General features: G+C 40.6%; 4 protein-coding genes across 4 annotated transcripts; 1 reads left to right on the top strand and 3 right to left on the bottom strand.

Annotated features, from left to right (window-relative positions):
- Nucleotide 1: 1 nt before the first annotated feature.
- On the bottom strand, nt 2-4,763 carry LOC118100990 (uncharacterized protein DDB_G0271670; the record flags this gene model as incomplete). Its single annotated transcript, XM_035146568.2, has 7 exons — nt 4,513-4,763; nt 2,910-3,244; nt 2,628-2,738; nt 2,213-2,335; nt 795-1,131; nt 606-665; nt 2-483 (listed from the first exon to the last, which is right to left on the bottom strand). Coding segments are annotated over exons 2-7 (1,446 nt in total), but the record flags the coding sequence as incomplete, so codon positions are not given.
- A 1,450-nt stretch (nt 4,764-6,213) lies between these two features.
- LOC118123939 lies at nt 6,214-10,750 on the bottom strand. Its single transcript, XM_047344349.1, has 6 exons — nt 10,568-10,750; nt 9,269-9,373; nt 8,771-8,810; nt 8,366-8,481; nt 7,196-7,555; nt 6,214-6,698 (listed from the first exon to the last, which is right to left on the bottom strand). The coding sequence occupies exons 2-6, from the start codon at nt 9,308-9,310 to the stop codon at nt 6,420-6,422; spliced, it is 837 nt and encodes a 278-aa protein (XP_047200305.1). The 5' UTR covers nt 9,311-9,373; nt 10,568-10,750; the 3' UTR covers nt 6,214-6,419.
- Nucleotides 10,751-12,342: 1,592 nt separating this feature from the next.
- LOC118101050 (heme oxygenase) lies at nt 12,343-14,796 on the top strand. The gene is made up of 6 exons (XM_035146684.2): nt 12,343-12,502; nt 12,658-12,708; nt 13,098-13,209; nt 13,301-13,516; nt 14,013-14,285; nt 14,415-14,796. Exons 2-6 carry the CDS (start codon nt 12,665-12,667, stop codon nt 14,583-14,585), a joined length of 816 nt encoding a protein of 271 aa, XP_035002575.2. The 5' UTR covers nt 12,343-12,502; nt 12,658-12,664; the 3' UTR covers nt 14,586-14,796.
- Nucleotides 14,797-15,555: 759 nt separating this feature from the next.
- Nucleotides 15,556-19,444, bottom strand: rnf11a (ring finger protein 11a). The gene is made up of 3 exons (XM_035166759.1): nt 19,077-19,444; nt 18,202-18,374; nt 15,556-17,597 (listed from the first exon to the last, which is right to left on the bottom strand). Exons 1-3 carry the CDS (start codon nt 19,173-19,175, stop codon nt 17,426-17,428), a joined length of 444 nt encoding a protein of 147 aa, XP_035022650.1. The 5' UTR covers nt 19,176-19,444; the 3' UTR covers nt 15,556-17,425.
- Nucleotides 19,445-20,232: the final 788 nt, after the last annotated feature.

Raw genomic sequence — 20,232 nt, 5'->3', positions numbered from 1 at the left:
GAGGATGAGGGAATGTGGAAGATGTGGAGGATGAGGGGACTGTGGAGGATGAGGAGGATGAGGGGAATGAAGAGGATGATGTGTGAGAGGCGGAAGCAAACGTTGATGGGGAGGTTGAATAAGATGAGGGGAATGTGGAAGATGTGGAGGATGAGGGGAATGTGGAGGATGAGGAGGATGAGGGGAATGAGGAGGATGAGGAGGATGAGGGGAATGTGGAAGATATGGAGGATGAGGGGACTGTGGAAGATGTAGAGGATGAGGGGACTGTGGAGGATGAGGAGGATGAAGGGAATGAAGAGGATGACGTGGGAGAGGCGGAGGCAAAGGTAGATGAGGAGGGGGAGGAGGATGAGGGGAATGTGGAAGAGGAGGCAGCAAAGGATGGCGAGGAAGGGGAGGAGGAGAAGACGGGTGAATAGGGAGAGGAAGTAGGAGACGCCTCAGGGAATCTCTCTTCAAAGCTGTTGATTCTGTGATGAACTGAAAGTGAAATCCAGAGTTTAGTAAAGAAATAAAAAAAGTCAATTATAATTAAACGTGAATCAATATATAAGTTAGCTGTTAAATGATATAATAAAAGCCAACGAAGTCCTGTGACTTACACGTTGTAATCAGTTTCGGAGATGATGCAACTTCAGACATTTGAGAGAGTACAGCTCCATCTACAAAAGCAAAACAATAAATAAAAGTCCTACAGGATTTCTGCTCATGTTTTCCTCTTTTAAAAAAAAATATAAGATATTGTGATATAGAACAAAAGTGAATGCAAACTGGGCTCTATGGGGGTTTACCTGGGTTTAGTCTGAAGCTGGGCGTCCTCTTCACCTGCCTGTCATCCTGCATCTGTGAATATGATGAATACGACTCTCGCTCTGGCGCTGGAGTTGAATGAAGCCCATTGGACGTTTGACTTCCACCTGCTCTTCTCTCCGTCTCGTCCCTCTCTTGACTCCTCCACGTCTCCAAGGTGGTACCGCCCTCCTCTCCTCTACTTTCTATTCTCTCTTCCTTTTTAGCTCTGTAACTCTCCATAAGTTCCTGTCGTCTCTCGTTCACTCGTCTCTCCAGATCTCGCTCCTGCACAGTTTTCTTGTGGTACACCCCCTTTGCCTGCACCATATTCTCCACCTGTTATATAAATAACAAACAATAACTCACATTTACACGTATATAATTATGTCACATTTTATAATAACTTGCAGTGTAGGATGAATTTCCAGGTCAGTGAAAGTTAGCGATAATGATTCATCATTAATCCCCAAACCGGTCCTGACCACAGCTGGGTGTGATTGAGTGGAAAACAGGGCGTTGCTGGGAACTACAGCGTGCTCAGACAGAATAATTCAAAGTACAGTGTCACTCAGTTGAATTCTTTCCTCCACCAAGGCACAACATTTCCCTTTTGAAACCACGTTTAAATTCATTACATCCAGATGTTATTTGGATCTGCACCTAATTACACACACTCAAAAATAATACCTTATTCTTTTGTCAAGAATGTCTCTAAAGGTTCAGTGTGTAGAACTTAGTGACATCTAGTGGTGAAGTTGCATGTTGCAGCTGAATACCCCTCACCTCACCCTCCCCTTCCAAACAGGAAAGAGAACCTGTGGTAACCTTCAGTTGTCATAAAAACTCTAAAGGTGTTTAGTTTATCCAGTTTTGACTACTGTAAAAAAACATGGCGGCCTCCGTAGAGAGGACCCACTTTTGATGTAAATATAAAGTATGTAAATATAAAGGGCTCATTCTAGGGTAAAGAAAACAACAATTTGTCAAATTTAAGTGATTATTTTATATTCAATTTCTTTCAATGGATCCCTTTCACCTAAATCTAACACGCTGAACCTTTAACTTCTTGCAATGTTAGAGAAAGTGTAAGAAAACTCCTGGATCAGCACCAAAATTGAATGGGTTCTTCCCTGAACCACATCCTTCCATCAAGGTTGGTGGAAATACATCCAGTAGTTTTTGTGTAATCTTGCTTTAAGCGTCCTTGGGTCTCTTGAAAGGCGCTATATAAACGCAAGCTATTATTACAACAAACCAACAAACTCACAGGGGTGAAAACACAACCTCTTTGGCGGCGGTAACAAAGAACTCAGTTTTCAATAAAACTGAAGTGCTTCCAAGTACACACAAAATAAAAGATAAAACTGTGAAATGATTTAATTCTGAATTGCATTCTCTGTTCATCGCTCCGTCTCACCTTCTCCAGCAGCTCGCGTATCTGCTCCCTATCCTGTCGCTGACGATTATTGATGACATGGCACCGCCCCCCGCAGCGCTCAATTATCTGCCGCAGGCCTGGATTTTCTTTCTGCAGGTATTCCTGTGGAAAACAATTTGCTCTGTGTGAATTTGGACCTGAGGCAATGATGTCAGCTGGTCTGTCCAAATCGAACAGAAAATAGTGCAAGGATGTCTGAAGGAGAAGGTGCACTGGTTCAAATCAGTTGAGATAACACACGGACAAGATCGGGGCTAACAGTGTATTGTTTTTATAATACACTGATCAGTAAGATTTAGCCAAATGTTAATTTATGTACAGATTTGACACAGTGCTAAATAAAATAAACTAAAATAAAGATGAATTGAAAGGGGACAGGTGTACATGTCTATACCTCCACTGTTCTTCCCATCAAATAGTCCCCACACGTCAGCATGACCAGGGTGTGATCCAGTGACTCCTCCCCAAACACCTGCTCCAACTCTACAGGTACTCGACCCTCCATCTGGGAACACCAAAGAAAAACATATTGCTAAATCCACTGAAATAAAATGATTTACATTTCATACTGGCTTCATTTTGTTCATTGTAGTTTGACTGAATCTGACATTTGAAACGATTACTCCAAACAGTTATTTTCCAAAAAGCTCAAGCACAACTGAAGCAGTAAACCAACCTCTGTGAACTGGCCCACTGGCACCAGCAGCAAAATGGCGTGTGGACCCGGTGCTGCCAGTGTCAGCACTCGCTCCGTCTCCTTCCTGACGCTGTCCTCCATCTTGTCGCCGTTCCAGTACCATCTCGGCGCCTCCACCAGGGTCACGCTCCTGCCCTCGGTGAAGCCCTGTCGCAGCTGGCAGCTCCTGGAGGCAGAGGGAGAGACGGGCGACAGTTGGCCCAGGATGGTGTCGGCTGAAGACGTCTTTCCACATCCAAGGTTCCCCAGAAGAATGAGCCTCAGCTCCGGGGCTGAGGACCCAGAGTAGCTACTTCTGAGGTGATCACTCATGGCTGGAAAGAAGGAAAAGATGAAATGTTGATAATGATGCACTTCATACATCTCTGGTAAAACTGATGAAGCTCATGAAACGTCTTTTCATTGTTTTAAGACACGACCTGCCTGGAGATATAAGGCTGGCATTTTAAGTTCCTTCTTAAAAAATGCCCCAAAAGCCTAAGCTGATTTCATCTGAGTTGTTTGATTATTTTATTTCAATTACTTGATCTATACTGGTAGAAGTACCTCAGAAAGTATTTATACTTCTTGATTTTATTATATTTGTGTGCTCATTTGAACTATTTTTATATATAGAGGCACTAATAGCAGTACCTCAAACACGCACAAGTCTATAGGGCCAGAGCACTGAAGGTGCAAAAGACCTATTGTTTTTTTTAATGATGATTATGATGATGGGGATTATTATTATTATGATTATTATTATTATGCTGCAAGAACATATTTGTGAGGGCCTTAGGATGCTGGAAAACTCACTTAATGTGGCTTCAGGCAATGTGAAAGTCGCAATGTTTATGTTGCTTGGGCATAGCCAATTGGCTCGATAGCACCCCCTGTAACACGGCCACTTTGAGTTTCAGGTGCTCAGATGTTAATGATTGGTAACTATGTTTTGAAAGGTGCTATATAAATAAAGCGTTTTATTATTATAATCTAATCCGGTATTTATAGACAGGATGAGTGATCTTTAAATAAACATGAACATTGTGAAGCCTGATGCCTGTTTTAACTCAGATTGTTTTTCCTTCTCTGATCTCTTTCTAAATGTCCCACAGTCAAAGATTTGTCCACTTCTTGCATTCCCTTCCTCATATTTCTACTTGTTCACTTCCTCCTCTCACCTGTTGTGCCTGAGTGAACCAGATCTAAAGGTAATTCACTAAAGGCCGTGCTCTCGCTCTGGTGAGCTTTCATTTCACTGGAACCTTTTTCTTAGGTTGCTCACTGCATCCCAGCCACACCCTGCCCGCCCTGTCCGACAACATTCTACCAGGACTTTAACAATCCCAATTACATGCAGGCATGTACAAACCACATCCACGTACAAGTGCACACAGAAATATGATCCATTGCAAGTTCCCTATGATACAAGACAGTGACTTATTTAACAAAGACTGTATTTAACACAGAGATAAAAATCTAACTTAGCATTAAACTAATAATGAAAGTAAACTGTATTGGTGTTGTAGTTTAAATGACACTGACAACTCACTCACTGGTATCTATACATTCATTATTAAAACCATAGGAAACATATACTCACTCCGCTGTGTGATGTCCCTGCTGCTGTGTTCATGTATCGTCTTCTCTCACTGCTCCGTCTCTTCAGCTGTCACTGAATTACTCATCCACTCAACCTCAGTACATGTCGACTGCCCAAAAAGCTGTCAGTGCAGGTGAGGCTCGCGATCTCAGGAAAACTACCAGACCCACAACCACTCCCATTTCTGAACACATGCACACATGTCTTTTTTTTTTTTGTGGTGCACAAGTTTCTTTTGTTTCCTGGCTGCTAAGCATTCCAGGATGGGGCGCAGGAGGTGTATCCCAAGGCGGATGTAAATCTTTCTAGGTTAGTTTGGATCTGCCACACCCGTGAAGTGTCAGAGCTCATGCAAATCTGTGAGGATGAGCCGGCCTTCCTGGTCTACAGTCGTCAAAGGGAATAACTGGTAAAATACGCCTGTAAATATTATGATGTTGCTTGAAGTTGTCATTAGAGAAGTAGTAACTCATGCTGTAAAATAAAGTTCTATAGTAAGAATAAATACTTTATTTCATAAAGTGAAAGTATTTAGTAGCATAAAGTGAAAATAATAACCCTGATTATATTTTATTATTTTATATTGTCTATTTAGTTTCCCTTTCTTTTATTTCACTTCTTCTTCTTCTCTGATGATGATTATTATCATTATAATGTACAAGTACACATATCTCAAAACTGTTCTTAAGTCCAGTACCTGAGTAAAATGATTTATTGACTTTCCACCAGTATCTGTTGCAGTCATCACCTCAGAGCAGGTCGGAGGGCAGGTCCCAGAACGACGTGACAGGTTCACAGTGTAAATAGAACAAGTTTCTCCCTGCTTGTGCTGTGAGTCAGTGTTTGATGGAACCTATCAATACGTCTGTGTATAAAACCATCGGAGCCTCAAACTGAATCTCGGGTTGGATTGATGATTATCCAACTTTTTTTGAAGAGGTGTTGAAATTATTGATGATTCATAAGTGAGTAGAATGTCACTCTAACCTCTGCCAAGGCCCAACCATCCCCTTATGAAACCACATTTGAATTCACCAGATCAAAATGCAGAATTTCGCAATGTTAAAGGAAGCAGAAAAGAAAAATCATGGACACGCCCCCTGATCCAGATCTGCACCAACATTGAATGGGTTCTTCTTTAACCCAGACTTCATCCCCAACTAAGTTTCATAGCATCTGTTCAGTTGTTTGAAATTAATCACATTAATGTTTTACAGGAAGAAGCACAAGTTATATATAGAAACTCAATGGAAATGACCTGCATCTCTCAGCATATATTACAGCTGAGGTGTTTGGTCAGTTTGAGCTTGTGTGAGCTTTGTGCTTCCATATAGAAAATGATTCACTGGTATACATGATTATTTAAATGCACAAAGGTATAAGTAAACATTTCACTGTTTTAACATTTACAATCACACATGGTTCACTACAATAACACATTTAGATGAGAACTTAATTCATTAAGTTGCTTCTGTACCTCGACTATTTCGTTAATGTGCAATAAAATGAACATTATCATCAGCCAGGACTCTGAGAAGATATAGTAGCATTCCATACCTGTGCTAATGCAAATTAATTACAGTATATTGTGGAAATTGTAACAACAATATATTCAAGTATAAACCTAAGACACCAAAAGTTTGCGATGCCAGATTTTCACACTGGAAGTCTGTGTCAATATTCAAATGAAGAACAGTAAAGAAGTGTTCAAATATGTCTTTTAATTAAACAACCAATACATAAACATAAACTAATGTGTTCAAGTGTACAATTAACACAAATATAAAGTGCAAACCAATATTATTTTATAATGAAATAGATTTGATTCTTACTTTTTCTATGTAAACTAAACTGAAGTGTCTTTCAACCTATTAGAGCACATGTGCCCTTGTGGTCTCCATCATCACTCACAGCCCAGGCATCATATAGGCAATGTTTTCCAGAGTGGAGGCCTTAAAAAGAGACATGATGAAACCTAAGTGTTTCCTCCTTATGTCATGAAATACTGACAGAACAGTAGTGTCACGTGTGGACAGCGTGTGGTGTCCGTGTGCGTCTCTCACCAGTGTGTGTTGTGTGCAGCTCCTGAGCTCTGGTATCTGTGCGGTGAGGCAGATTATTGGGGCCAGGGCACAAAGCAGAGAGTCGAGGAGCAGAGACAAGCTGCTGGACACGTTCAACATTTTCTACAGAGACACATAAAGACGACAAAGGTTCCTTCAGTCAGTGAATGTGCTGCATGTTCTCCAGGAGCCAAATGACAAGTGCAACCGCCTGTAAAATCCTGTAAAAGTTACAATTTGGACAGAGGGAATTTAGAAAACACATATTAACACAGAATATGTGTTTCAAAGTTTAGGACTCGAATCTGTTACAAACTTAAATTGTCTTTCCACGACGATGCCAGAGACTGCTTTAATACAAGCAGATCCATATATATATTTAATATGCATATACATCCATATAGCTATACATAGAAATGTAAACAATATACTTGTTTCAGGCCTATCTCACTCCAACTGTATGAGCTGGGTTCCACGAACACTTTCATCATGATTTAACAGATTCAGTATGGTTATCCCATTATGAATGTACAGCCCATTAATGATGTTTATGTCACTATCAAACAAAGCACCACTGAGCTGTATTCAAAACCCATGTTGACAGAAAATGTTTGCCTTACATCTGTTTCCTGAAGATGGTGTCCAATCAGGGACAAGGACTCCCCCAGGAGGTGAAGGTGAGCAGCAGCACTGACAGGATCTCCATCAGAGCAGCTGGGAATCCTGGATGTGGATCTGAGAGACTCCCAGCCTGAAGCAGTGGGACTGCACATGGAGCAAATGGGACTGCAGGTGCCAGTCATGGGGCCAGGAACAGCTGGATCTTCTGCAGCGTTAACTGCAGCAGCCACGTTTGTCACTGAACTAAGAGGAGGTGTGAATGGACAAGGCCTCTGGGTTGGTGGGGTGACAGGGGGGGTGAGGGTGCGGTGCTGGTCACATAGATAGACGCTGTACTCGAGCAGGGAGCTTGGACTTGCCTGAGAGAGACAACAGAAGAAAAATGGTGAGTGGAAGTGAAAGTAGTAAGCAAATTTGGACTCCTGAACAATGCTGCCCCCTGCTGTGCAACATGAATGCAACACGTCGTCCTGGATATCCTGTGGGAGTTTATATACAGGGTTTCTGCAGGTTTATTATGAGAGTCTTTAAGAACATAATCAAAGGTATTTAAGATATTAAGTATGACAGATGAAGGAATATTAGTGTGCCAGAATTACCAATACAAGCAGAGTGTACTGCCATACATTGAGATGACTACATATTAGATTTTTTAAACTCTGTGTATTACTATTTATCAGTTACGCTCTAAAAATCTGCCAATATGAGTTTCACACACATATCAGCAGTTATATTTGCAAATATGAAAACGTTTATTTTACAGATTAATCAATGCAGAGAAGATGTGCATTTATGTTTCCATTTTATTTTGTACATTATTTTCAGGGACTACATACGTTTTCTTCATATCTAGTTATTTATAATAAAGTTTATAGTTAAATTGTAAAATATCAAGACTCAATTACAGTGCTTACTCCTAAGGGGTGGATAACAACATCTTAGAAATCATTGCCAAATGTTTTTTAATATATTTATGGGTCAAAATATCTGTATCAGAATTTGTTTTACTCCCTCATATCAATATTAGCATCGGCCCTTGACATTCAGCAGTTGTTGAATTCTATAATAATCTCATGAAAGGCTGAAAGATCAATGACTTTGGATAACGTTTTAACAAACATCAGTTTCAGTCCAAAGTTTGTCAGGCTTCATCTTTTACATTCTCTCACCTCTCCTCCTCTTCCTCCTCCTCCTCCCCTCTCCCTCCATCTGTCATGGGGCTCACAGACTGGAACGGCAGACAGGAAGTCCGCTCCATAAGGATCAGGCTCAGTTCCACTAACACCTGCAGAGGAGATTGTGGTGAGAAAACAGAAATGTGTCCTAAACCAATATTGTAATTTTTGAAAGATATAATTCATATGTTACAGATCACTTATACAATTACATATATTGTGATAAAACGATTTCTCTGCAATGTGCCATGTATTCGTACGATTTCCCCATTATACACTCACTCTTATCTAATGAAATGTTCCCTCTCTGCAGATTGTAGTCACATGATTGCTCTGAGCTGTTTTAATAAAAGTTACTAAATAACCACACAGACCTTTACTCTTCACACATCCTCTTACCAGACTGTTGTGTCATCTTGCTGACGGAGCCTTTTGGTTCCTGAAAGAGTTGAACAATAACCCATCATATTTAAGGTTAATGCAGGAAAGTAAATACACTAATATGTACCTATCAGCAATAGTACTATGATAAAGTTAGTCTTTATTATTTAATAAATACAGAGAGGGATTAACGTAACCCTGCACTTTCATTTGCATGTATCAGTTAACTGAAGATATTCACACCATTACATCAGCAGAGATAGCACAACATGTTCTAAACTGTATCGTAATGAACACACAGCCATATACTTACTAAGGGCTGCAATAAAGCAGCACAGTTCAGAGTTTACATGTCTGCAGTCATGCCTGCAAAGGTCTGTTGTCATAGCAGCAGAACATGAGACTACAATACAGATGACAGTGCATGAGTCAGGTTTAGAACTTGTATGTGTATCACGATTTGTCTCGTCACAGCTCAGTGTTCAGAATCCAGCTGCAGCTGAAGGAGAAATTCACCTTGATGTCATGTTCCTCAACATCTGGCTTTGGTTCCTCCATCAAAACCTATTTGTGCAGCTTTTTCTTTTCTTCTTAACTGCTCAGGCCTGCTTCACCATCCATCTATACAGTCAGCAATGAGAGGCAGAGTGGGACAGCAGCATCACTGGGTGCAACATGGCTGGAGAGAATGAGCTCCAGTTGAGATTAAGTAGAGCTGCAATGATCCCTTGATTAGTAAACTAACAGAAAAAGACGCGTCAACTATTCTGTTGATGAATGACCCACTTCATCGCCATACACTTCTTAACTTTGCCAAGGAAGTGATGCTTTCGCCTGCGTTTGTTTGTCTGTTAGTCAGCAGGTTGACACAGAAACTACTGGACAGACGACCATGTAACCTGGTGGAGGGATGAGGTGCGGATCAGGGAGGAGCTCATTCAATGTTGGTGCAGATCTGGATCAGGGGGTCCATCCAGGAATTGGCCCAGGAACCCCTACTGAGTGCCATTCTAGTTTGTGCAAGCTTTGACCTCAATATGAGGATTTAATGCCCTGTCATGCAAGAGAGTACATTTAAAAGCCTATTTTTGAGTTTTTAGACTGTTGGACCAAACAAGGTGCAGAGAAATAGACAGCTGTAGGAGCCGTGTTCCAGAGTGGATGAACATGCAAACCAGCCAAGTTTTTTTATTTAACAATGTCTTTGGGTGGGTTGTTTTATTGTTTTTTAGTTGGTCTTCTTTTTGTGAACTTGAGGCGATTTCAACCAGAGAAAAGGTTATTTCAAAGGTTTTCAATCCGAGGGGAAGAGTTGCAGGGCAAGTACAAGAGAAAGAGAATGAGACATAATCTATTTACACCATTTAAAATGTAATATTGCACTTAAGACAGCAGCCGATAATCTAAAGTACAGGTTCTCCATTTTTTTCTCAGCACAGGACCCCTTATAAGATAAATAATATTCCTTATGCATGTATTTCCTTTGACATTGCCTGTATTTAGCCATGTGAAAGCACAACACAAGAGAAAGGTCTTGCAAAGATATTAGACATGTATTGAATATATATTATCGCCATGTCAACACAGAATATTTACATGTCATGATAGTTTTAATGGACGAATCTGGAAACTGGAAACATTGAAGAGCATCAGGGGTAAAGTGGTCAAAAATCCCACATTGTCGACAGCTTTGAACGCATCCTCAGTAGAACGGACTGGGACAGACTCGAGCACAACTTTCCATCGTGTTGCGTTTGTGTCGTGTATTTCTCCACAGAGCGTCAGTGACACGTGTTTCTGAGTGTTTGTACACACCTGAGTCAAACACTGCTTCCTGTTGGTGATCGGATCGGATACATTTAAAGTTTGATTCCGATCAAAGTTTACAGAAAACTTCTTAAAACAAATCTCTGACGGTGTGAAAGCGAACCACCGACACGCTCCTCTTCCGCCATGATGCTAGTTCACGTCAAATTGTTCGTTTACGTCCCGCGTGAAAGAGAACCCTCCACGTGGACTGACGATCCTCAAAGTTTTATTTATGCATTTATTTTATTTACTTGTATTTCTTGGCACAGGCAGGTGTTGTGTATATATACTGCTATTGTATATTCTGTAAAGTAGTCAGTAATAATAATGATAAAAACAGACAAGTGATATAATTTGACCAATCAGCGCAGTCCTCTGATAGTTCCCAGCGTGAATTCGTCATGACGTCAGGATGGACCGAGTGTAAAAGTAAAAATAAAATCTCTAGATTCTATTCTATGATTCACTTTAAACTGACCTCATGGACATACTACTTCTACATCTACATTTGTGATGTATGCTGCCATTTCTAAATAGATTTGACATAGTAATAGTTTATAAAAGTTTATAGTTTCAAACAGCGGTGGAGAAAGTACTCAAACGTTCTACTTTAGAAGAAAGAAATAGAACAAACTTTACTCAAGTAAAACATTGTACTTGAGTAAAAGTAAGTACTTGCTTTTAAATATGCTTCAAAATTGTATTTAAAAAAAAGTACTTGCTCAGTGAAGCCTATTCCCTAATGCAGCAGTCCACTACATCATTAACCGGGCTTACTGTATATTATGTTAAATAAATAGTACAGACTGTCATATAAATAAATTAATGAATAAATGCTGCACATGATGCCACTGAAAACACTTGATTATCACAGGGTCTGACATCACCTATGCTCTAATTGGACCAGTGGATCAGTTCCTCTCTCATTATTGATTTCTTAAAATAAAAAGCCCCATGGCCTAAATATATACATATATATATATATATATATATATATATATATTACTAAATATAAAAACAACAATGTGAACATGTTATGCAATGCATTGTAAAAATGTAGTGGAGTAAAAGTACAGACATTTGCTGATAGTTGTAGTGGAGTAAAAGTGAAAGCCTGAAAGTAAATTAACTTTAAGTACAGATACATGAAAATGTACTCCAGTAGTAATGAAGTAAATGTACTTTGTTACATTCAAGCACTGGTTACAAATTTGAAAACTTCTTAATATTTTTTTTCATAATTAAATCAGTAGCAGAGTTATTGAAACAAGAATGGACAAAATAACTGAAGGAACGCAGAATATTTGGTCTTTTAACGTGTATTAGTCTCCACTTGTATACGTAGCTCGACCCACACACTTCTCAGTCTCACTTCCTGGACTTTTTGGGTCTGATCAGTGATCTAGTAATGTGAATAAACATGTTCCTCATGAAGTGCAAACTGCTGTTGTGTGCTCCTGGCTCAGATCGTTTGTTTTTCTCTGAGTCAATGTTTCAGCACTCCCTCCCTCCTTTCTCAGGAACACACAGTCATGTTTACAGCTGGGGCCTCCTCTCCTGTGGTTGGAATTCCAAAGCTGCTCTGTCATGTTTAGCCCTCTTCCCTCCCACACAACTCAAACTTCCTGACTCATGCTTCGAGTCCTGTGTTGCTCCTCCTCGGCCACTTCCCCCCCCCAAGCTCTGCTCAGAGTTGCTGCATCATGTTAAATCTCAGTCCCTCCTACTCTTACAGCTGAACTTGCCAGATCATGTTTAGCTGTGGTTTGTGTCACTTGAGTTCCTGTTTTCATTCTGCTGCTGGAGGGAGGAGACAGAGCAGGGCTGCTATAAAACAGGGACAGGACTGTACAGCAGGCACACAGAGCAGAACATCCTGAGAGAGAACAGTGGATCACTGTGGACCCAAACTACCAAACCTACAGGACGTCAAACTTACTGGTGAGTAAAACACAACATTTACTTTGCTGCTTTTGACCTACTCTGAATCTTACAACCTCGTGTTGATGTTTCAAACCTCTTCAATTACTGCATTGTGTTGATGATCATTGCAGGAGACGGTTTTTGTTCTATAAAAACATTTTTATTTTTTTCAGGGCCACAATGGAGACAGAGAAGAAGACAGAGGCAGAAGAGTTGACGGACAGGTACAATGAACAGATGTTGTAAAAAAAAAAAATTATTATCAATCTGCGACATCCTGAGTGTTCAAACTGGATTTAGTTTTAATGATTTCATTAGAATTTGTTGATCATATTTACATTGATCAACTGTCCTGCAACATCCAAATCCAGGTCTCTAGAACAGCACGTGCAGACTCTGTACAGTTTATCAGTTGTACGAAGCGTACAGGGATGTAATTCAAACATTCAAATACTGTCGCTGCACCTCACTTAATCGTATCTATCTTTTGTCAATCGTAACCAAACCATAACAAAACAGATTGAATCATTCCTGTGGTCATAATGAACCTGTTTTTTATTTCGATTTCACATTGGAGCTCTCTGTATTGAATGTGATTCATCTTCTCTTGCAGGGATTTGTCTGAACAAATCAAAGAGGTGACCAGGGAGAGTCACATCAGGGCAGAAAGCACACAGATGATGCTGAGCTTCCAGAGAGGACAAGTCAGCCTTGCACAATATAAGGTAACACACAGCAGTGCAGCTCGAATGTTATGGTCACTTCACTTTTTCATACTGACCTGACACCAAATCTCTTCCTCCGTCTCCTCTTCAGCTCCTTCTGTGCTCGCTGTACGAAATCTACCGGGCGCTGGAGGAAGAAATGGACAGGAACTGCAACCACCCTGGTGTCGCACCAATTTACTTCCCCACAGAACTGGCCAGGCTGGAGTCCATCGAGAAAGACCTGGAATTCTTCTACGGCCAGGACTGGAGAGAAAAGATTGTTGTACCTGCAGCCACCAAAAGATACTGCCACAGACTCCGACAGGTATGTTTCACTGTGTCATGTTACACACACTTCTTTAATTCATATTTAAACTAGAATGGCACTCAGTGGAGCACATAGAACCTCCGACAAGGCCAAACAGCCCCCTTATGTTAAAACAAGCCTTACAGTTAAGGCCACGTTGTGTTTCTCAGCGACACATTCATGGTAGTTACAGATTTCTGGCGCTATTTGTTACCATAGACCTAAAAAAAAAAAAATGAAAAAAGTCTCCACCTCAATGAAACCACATTTAAATTCACTAGATTCAGATATTAACTTGACTCTGCACCACATTCCCAAAACTTGTAAATATCAGTCTCCTAAATGTGCCTGCCTTTTTTCATCAAGATCCATGAATTATTTTCGTCCAGTATAGTTTTTGCATTATCTTAACAAAAAACAAACACGGATGAAAACAGAACCTCCTTGGGGGGTTAGATACCCCTCTTGTCTGCTGGTTGATAATATAAATAATACTTGTATTCCCTTTTTTCAGATTGGTCAAGAAAACCCTGAATTTCTACTGGCCCACGCTTACACCCGGTACCTCGGAGACCTGTCTGGCGGACAGGTCCTGGGTCGAATCGCCCAGAAGTCCATGGGGCTGAAGAGCAAGGAGGGTCTGTCGTTCTTTACCTTCCCCGGAGTCTCCAGCCCCAACCGGTTCAAGCAGCTCTACCGCAGCCGGATGAACAGCGTGGAGTTCACGGAGGAGCAGAGGAGCGGCGTGCTGGAGGAGGCTGTCAGATCCTTCGAGTTGAACATTCAGGTGAGGGCAAATGATGGTTAAAGCAGAGCGAGTAAACCGAAAGCAGAAACGTCACCTTTACAAGTGAACCTTTGTCCTGGCAGTTGAAGTAACAAGCAGCTGACCGACCCTCTTGCTCTTCTTTTCCAGGTATTTGATGATTTACAGAAGCTTCTGAGTGTCACTGGGAACCAGCAGCAGAACAGTTCCACACCCTCCAAACCAGTGACGACCATCACGAACATCTCCCCTCTGCTGAGGCTTGTGCTGGGACTCTTTGTGGCTCTGGCTACTGTCAGTATGGGAGTCTACGCTTTTTAGAGACAATACACAATCCTACCAACACTTTGCACTGGTCTGTTGCTGTTCTGATTTTTTGTCAAAATACTGTACAATATTTTTTTAATTTAAACAGAGAATTAAATTATGTACATTGTCTTTCTCTGCAACACTTACAAAGTATGTGTTAAACATGTATTACCTTAATACTGTAAATGTGATTTTTTTAATAAAATATTTTGTTGAAAGAAAATCCTGTGGGTGTCTGTGCTTCGTCAGATGGGTTTCATAGAGCTGATGTTCCTCCTCCAGCTGGTTTGACATTTCTAATATTTTTGCATCCGGTTATGTGCCGGCTGCTCATCTGGCCCTTGGTCATGTATTGGTCCCTGTTCATGAGGTCACACAATTACAGAAATACACACGCACTTACTTAAACCCTCTTTTCTTCAGGTTGGCACTTAATGAAATGAGCACTGGTGCTAATGATTCTTACCTCGGCCAAAGAAGTGCTTTCACCCCTGCCTGTTGGTTGGTTTGTTAGTTAGCAAGTTTGGACAAAAACGACTGAATGGATTTCCACAAACCTTGGTGGAAGGATGTGGTACGTGTCAGAGAAGAACCCATTACATCTTGATCCAGGATTTTTTTCATTTTGTTTAACGTTACGAGATTAAAGGGTTTTTCAACATTTTCCAACGGAATAACTTATGGGAAAATCAGGCACATTTAGGGAACTGACAAATGTAAGTGTGTGAAATTGTATTGAATTTAAGGGGACTGTTGGACCTTGGCAGTGGTATGGCCTCTACTGAGTGCTATTCTAGTTATTATTTATGGTTCATTTCGTAAGTACCCTTTCTTTCACTCATTTTCGTTGTGATAAATTAGACAATTGATAATAAAATCAAATGTAGATTCATGTTGTCAATCCACTCGGTGACAAATTGAAGACAGAAAAATGTTTAGTACATATGTGATAGTGGCATAGTGTAACTCCGAGGAGAACATGTCAGTATTAGGATAAGCTTTATTACCCATGGAGTCAAATACAACATTATATCCAGGATTGATCTGTAAATACAGTTTTGTCCAGTTCTTACTGTACAGTAAAATGGTACAATAGGTTGGGAATGGTAAGTCACAGCCCTAATCTTGATCACCTGTGGTAGCTGGAGTCACTACACAGTGTTCCACATGTTGTGTGATTATGTTGTGTCACAATCAATGCATGCTGGCATTCGAATAAGGTAAAAAGAAAATATGATTTGGCCAAATAAAAAGAAACCATTCTCTTTCTCCTCAGTGACCTTTTCCTCTTTAATACATATTTAAGAAACAGCACGTTGTCCTTGTGTAAAAGTTTGGTTTCCACTTTGATCATGTTTTCCCTAAAACCTGTGAGCTGGTAGCACACATTATAAATTAAAACACAAAAATGATTGTTAACGGCAGCCAGACACAACTTGTGGCTTCCCCCTCGACCTGTTTGACAGTGATGTTAATCAGTGCAGTGCTGGTATCTGTCTCCAGACTGAGGAATGAAAAACCAGTCATGTCAGAAATGATTGTACTTCACTGGAATTAGCTTAGCTCCACCTTCAAAGGCACAGCAGCCTGAGGAAATCAGACATATCCCCTTATTGTCACTTTGACTGTCTAAAACTTTAAAAATAAAGGTTCACATTCAGGATACATCCCTGTCTTTCTCTCTCACCAGCTCACTAGTTTGTGCTTTACCTTACGCAGTTAGTATCAGAGAGAGGACACACGTCTGATACCGATAGATACGGGAGCCGGGAGCTCTGAAAATGCATCACCTGCTGTAAGAAGGCCATCGACACAAAACTAAATCCAGCAGCTTCAAACCAGAAAAAAATTGGTAACTTCAACATATATATAACTGCCATTGAAATTCATAAAGAAACCTTGACATGCCACCGATCTCTACCCACATCCCCTTAAAAAACACGCGCACACGCACACGCACACACACACAAAATCTATGGCGGATGAGGGGTATCCCAAGATGCTTTGAGAGGGACTGCACAGCATATCGAGTCTTTGCAAATGTCACTGACAGTAAACTATGAAAACTAACGTTTTTTTTTTATAACAAAACAAAAAGCACAAACCCGAGGCAAAGCACAAGGGACAGGATCCACATTGTGGAAAAAACAAACAAAACAGATTCACATCTATAAAAGCAGCATCAAAGTCAAAGCTACAGTTATACTGAGACAACAAGTTCAAAAGCTGAAATGCTGATGCTCATGGATGATTTATCTTAACATATCTTTGTTCAGAGAAACTTTTTGTATGTTTTTTTTCTGATTACATTCCAGTAGAGAGGCCTGTGTGTTCAGTTACATTCAAGGCCATGGGTACATTTGAAAATCACATTAACTTCCATTCATGTTTTCATTTACTCCCAGTCATCTTCTCATTCGTATTCTGGTGTGAGACAAACATCCTGCATTCTCTCCTTTGATAGAACATATTGCACTTTATGTCTTGAAAGGGGGAAGTCAATGACATTGGTGATGTATATTTAATTAAAATAAGAATCCACCGATTAAAAATGCATTGACAGTCATAAAAAAGTGAAGTTACTTTGCATTAACGTTTTGCTACTGTTACAGCTTTTCATATTGTTCATCTAGCTTGATTTGGCACTTTGGCCGACTTTTAAAGGCAAAGAGTCAGACCTATGCAATGATCTGCAGGGCACAGTTTTCCCCATCTGACTGCATCCTAACACGCCCTTCACACATCTGCATAATGCCACATCGCCTTGGCAACCTGTCTGAACAGCTACAGGACAGTTTTGGCTAATAAAAGGTGCAGTTACTTTTAGGCAGGAGCAGCCACAAGGGGGCCGCTCAGTTGGTTTCATATGAGGACAGCAGGGCTGCGTCTACCGGCTCCATGCAGGAGGGGCAGGTGAAGGAGCGCATCAGCCAGGGATCAATGCAGTCCACGTGGTAGACGTGAAGGCAGGGCAAGAACCGGATGGGATCGGCATACTCAAAATCCAACATGCAGATCACGCACCTGCAGGAGAGAGAAACTTGTTATCAATCTTTTTCATCTCAAAACATAAAGACAACATGTACGACTTTATGTACCAAAACACACAAATCAAGTTTTGGTACATATCTATGTTTTGAGGTCACTGTTTGATATGGTTTTGTTCGGAAAAAACAAGAAATACAAAACAAAACTGCTTCTTTTTTTTGTTTTACATCAAACCCCTTAATTAGGTTCGAAGAAAAAATTTGAAATAAGATTAGCCTGTAATTGAGGATAACATCGGGCTCGGATCTGGTTTTGACACAAAAAAAAGGAAGCCTGTTCGGTTTGGGCCGAGCTTGGTTATTTTTCTTTCAGGCGCGGCCGTGTTTGGACAGAACATTTCATAGAGTTTCAAATTGAATTCCACACACACCAACAGTTTCGCATTATGAGCTAATAGTGTTCAAATGGCTGAGGCGACCACAACCTATTAATCTAAGCAGTTTAGGTTTCATTGAAGATGTCATTTAAAAAAGGTTCTAAAATGAGTCTGATCCTTTATATTCCATCAAAATGACATGGAAATGACATGAAGGAAATAAAGACAAAGAGCAAAAAACAAATGTTTTTGTTTAAGACTCACTCTTTAACCTTCTTGTCAGAGGGGTCGGAGCCCAGGTGGAAGATGCCTCTGGGCAGGTGCTGGATGAGGCCGATGCGCTGGGCGATGCGGATCTGCTCCTCCTCGGTCAGCTGGCTGGCCAGACGACTCTCGCCTGGGTTGGGATGGTACACTGGCCCCGGCTGGGTGCGCTCCTGAAAAAGAAGGAACAGAGAAAACTTGCATCATATATGAAATCAGCTCTTGTTAGAGGAGGATACAAGGATTCCTGGTCTGACGATAATAAGAAAAATTGGTTAAATCTTGTCATTATGTCTGTGATCTCCCACGTTTTTAAAATCCTCTAGTGTGCAGCAGCCTTAAATCAGACACTAGATCTCTGCTGCTAATAATTAATAATGATAATAAACTGATCGTGTGACTTTGGTCAGTTTTTAAGTGTTAATGTGAAAACACCACAATCCATCACAGGACACTGACCAGTCCACTTGTAGTGATGGATGACACCATGTTGTTAGTCTGTGATTAGGGTTGTTTGACATTTTATAATGTATCTTGTGTGATGTCTGCATTATGAATACAGTCAGATTAAGGTACTGACTGTGCAGCAGTGTGACAATACCTCCAACAGCTAACATGACTAATTTACCACTTTGTCTTGACCCATCACAACGTTAAAGTCACTTCCTGTAGTTTTCTAGATCCTGAGATTCCACAGTCTAGAGTCAGTGATCACCCTCATCAGTGATGATCGCTCTGGATAAGAGCGTCAGCTGAATGAAATGTGATGTCATGTAATGATGATTACACTTTATGGAGATTGGTGTTAAGACATAATGAGGTGACGCGCTCTTGAATCCCCGGGGTGTGTTGAACCTGCGCCCCGGGCTGCTCACCTCGTAGGGCGGCGGAGGCTCCCCGGGCAGACTGCCTCCCTCCGACTCGTTCAGCAGCGACAGGTCGTCCGCTCCCTGGCTAAACAGACAGTTCCCCATTGAACTGAGAGCACCATGAAAAGCAGCCCGACGCTTTATCTCCTGTGTCAGCGGGGAGCTAAGCTAACTGGCTGTCGTCTCAGCGTTAGCGTAGCTTAGCAGTTAGCTGGGTGTTTGTTGTCATCGGGGGAAGAAGCGACTCGCCGAGGCTGAATCTGTGGGCGTTAGAACAAAGTGCATGAACCTACACAACCACGTGGCTGTCGCGTGTTGACGTTTTCTGTTTGTTGAAGAAAACCAAACAAAAACACAACAAAATACAGACCGGAACTTACGTCATCTGGGAGCTCGGACACGCGGACATTCAAAATAAAAGCAACTTGTTTTCTCTACTTGTCTTCTTCCTAGTTTGCTTATAAAACAATGTGTTATTGAAAAATAAATATTAAACTCAGACAACAAACCGATTCACATGAAAAATCATATGAATGATGAAAAATGTGTGATAATTGTTGTCTACGTACCTATCAACCCCTTTTAATAAAGTATTGTGACATCACACTGTGTGTAAATCATGAATTTACCATCTGACACATTTGGGCTACAATGTTTTTCTTTGTGATACACATTAAAGTTTATTGGATCTGAAAACATCTGTTTTATCTCTATCTGTTTTTTCTCCCTTGTTAAAGATAATACATCATCATGTCTTGCTCTTTACTTTATAACATTTCTATACAAACCACTACAGTTAAAGGTGTATATAATATACATACTCAACTTAAAATATATTTATATTCTCTTGTCTACCTTATTCTGAGCTGCCTGCTTCTGAAATAACTGAATTTCCTCAGTGTGTGGATCAATAAAGTTTTATCTTGTTTTTTCGGCCTGACTGATATAGTTGTTGATCTGGCTCCACTGTGTGAAACTATTATTGTCAAACTGTTTAAATATGGTTGTGGGATTAAACTGTGCACACATAAAAAAACATACTGACACCAGAATTTAACTTATGTGCCATTGAAATAATATTTCTGAATTGTTTTAAAATCATATTTATATAACCTGTTTTAAAGTCCATGAGTGCACAAAAACCTGAGGTATACATAGTAAG

This window comes from Hippoglossus stenolepis, chromosome 2, assembly GCF_022539355.2.
Source record: "Hippoglossus stenolepis isolate QCI-W04-F060 chromosome 2, HSTE1.2, whole genome shotgun sequence".
Taxonomy (NCBI): domain Eukaryota; kingdom Metazoa; phylum Chordata; class Actinopteri; order Pleuronectiformes; family Pleuronectidae; genus Hippoglossus; species Hippoglossus stenolepis.
This window is presented reverse-complemented; position numbering and strand designations above follow the sequence as displayed.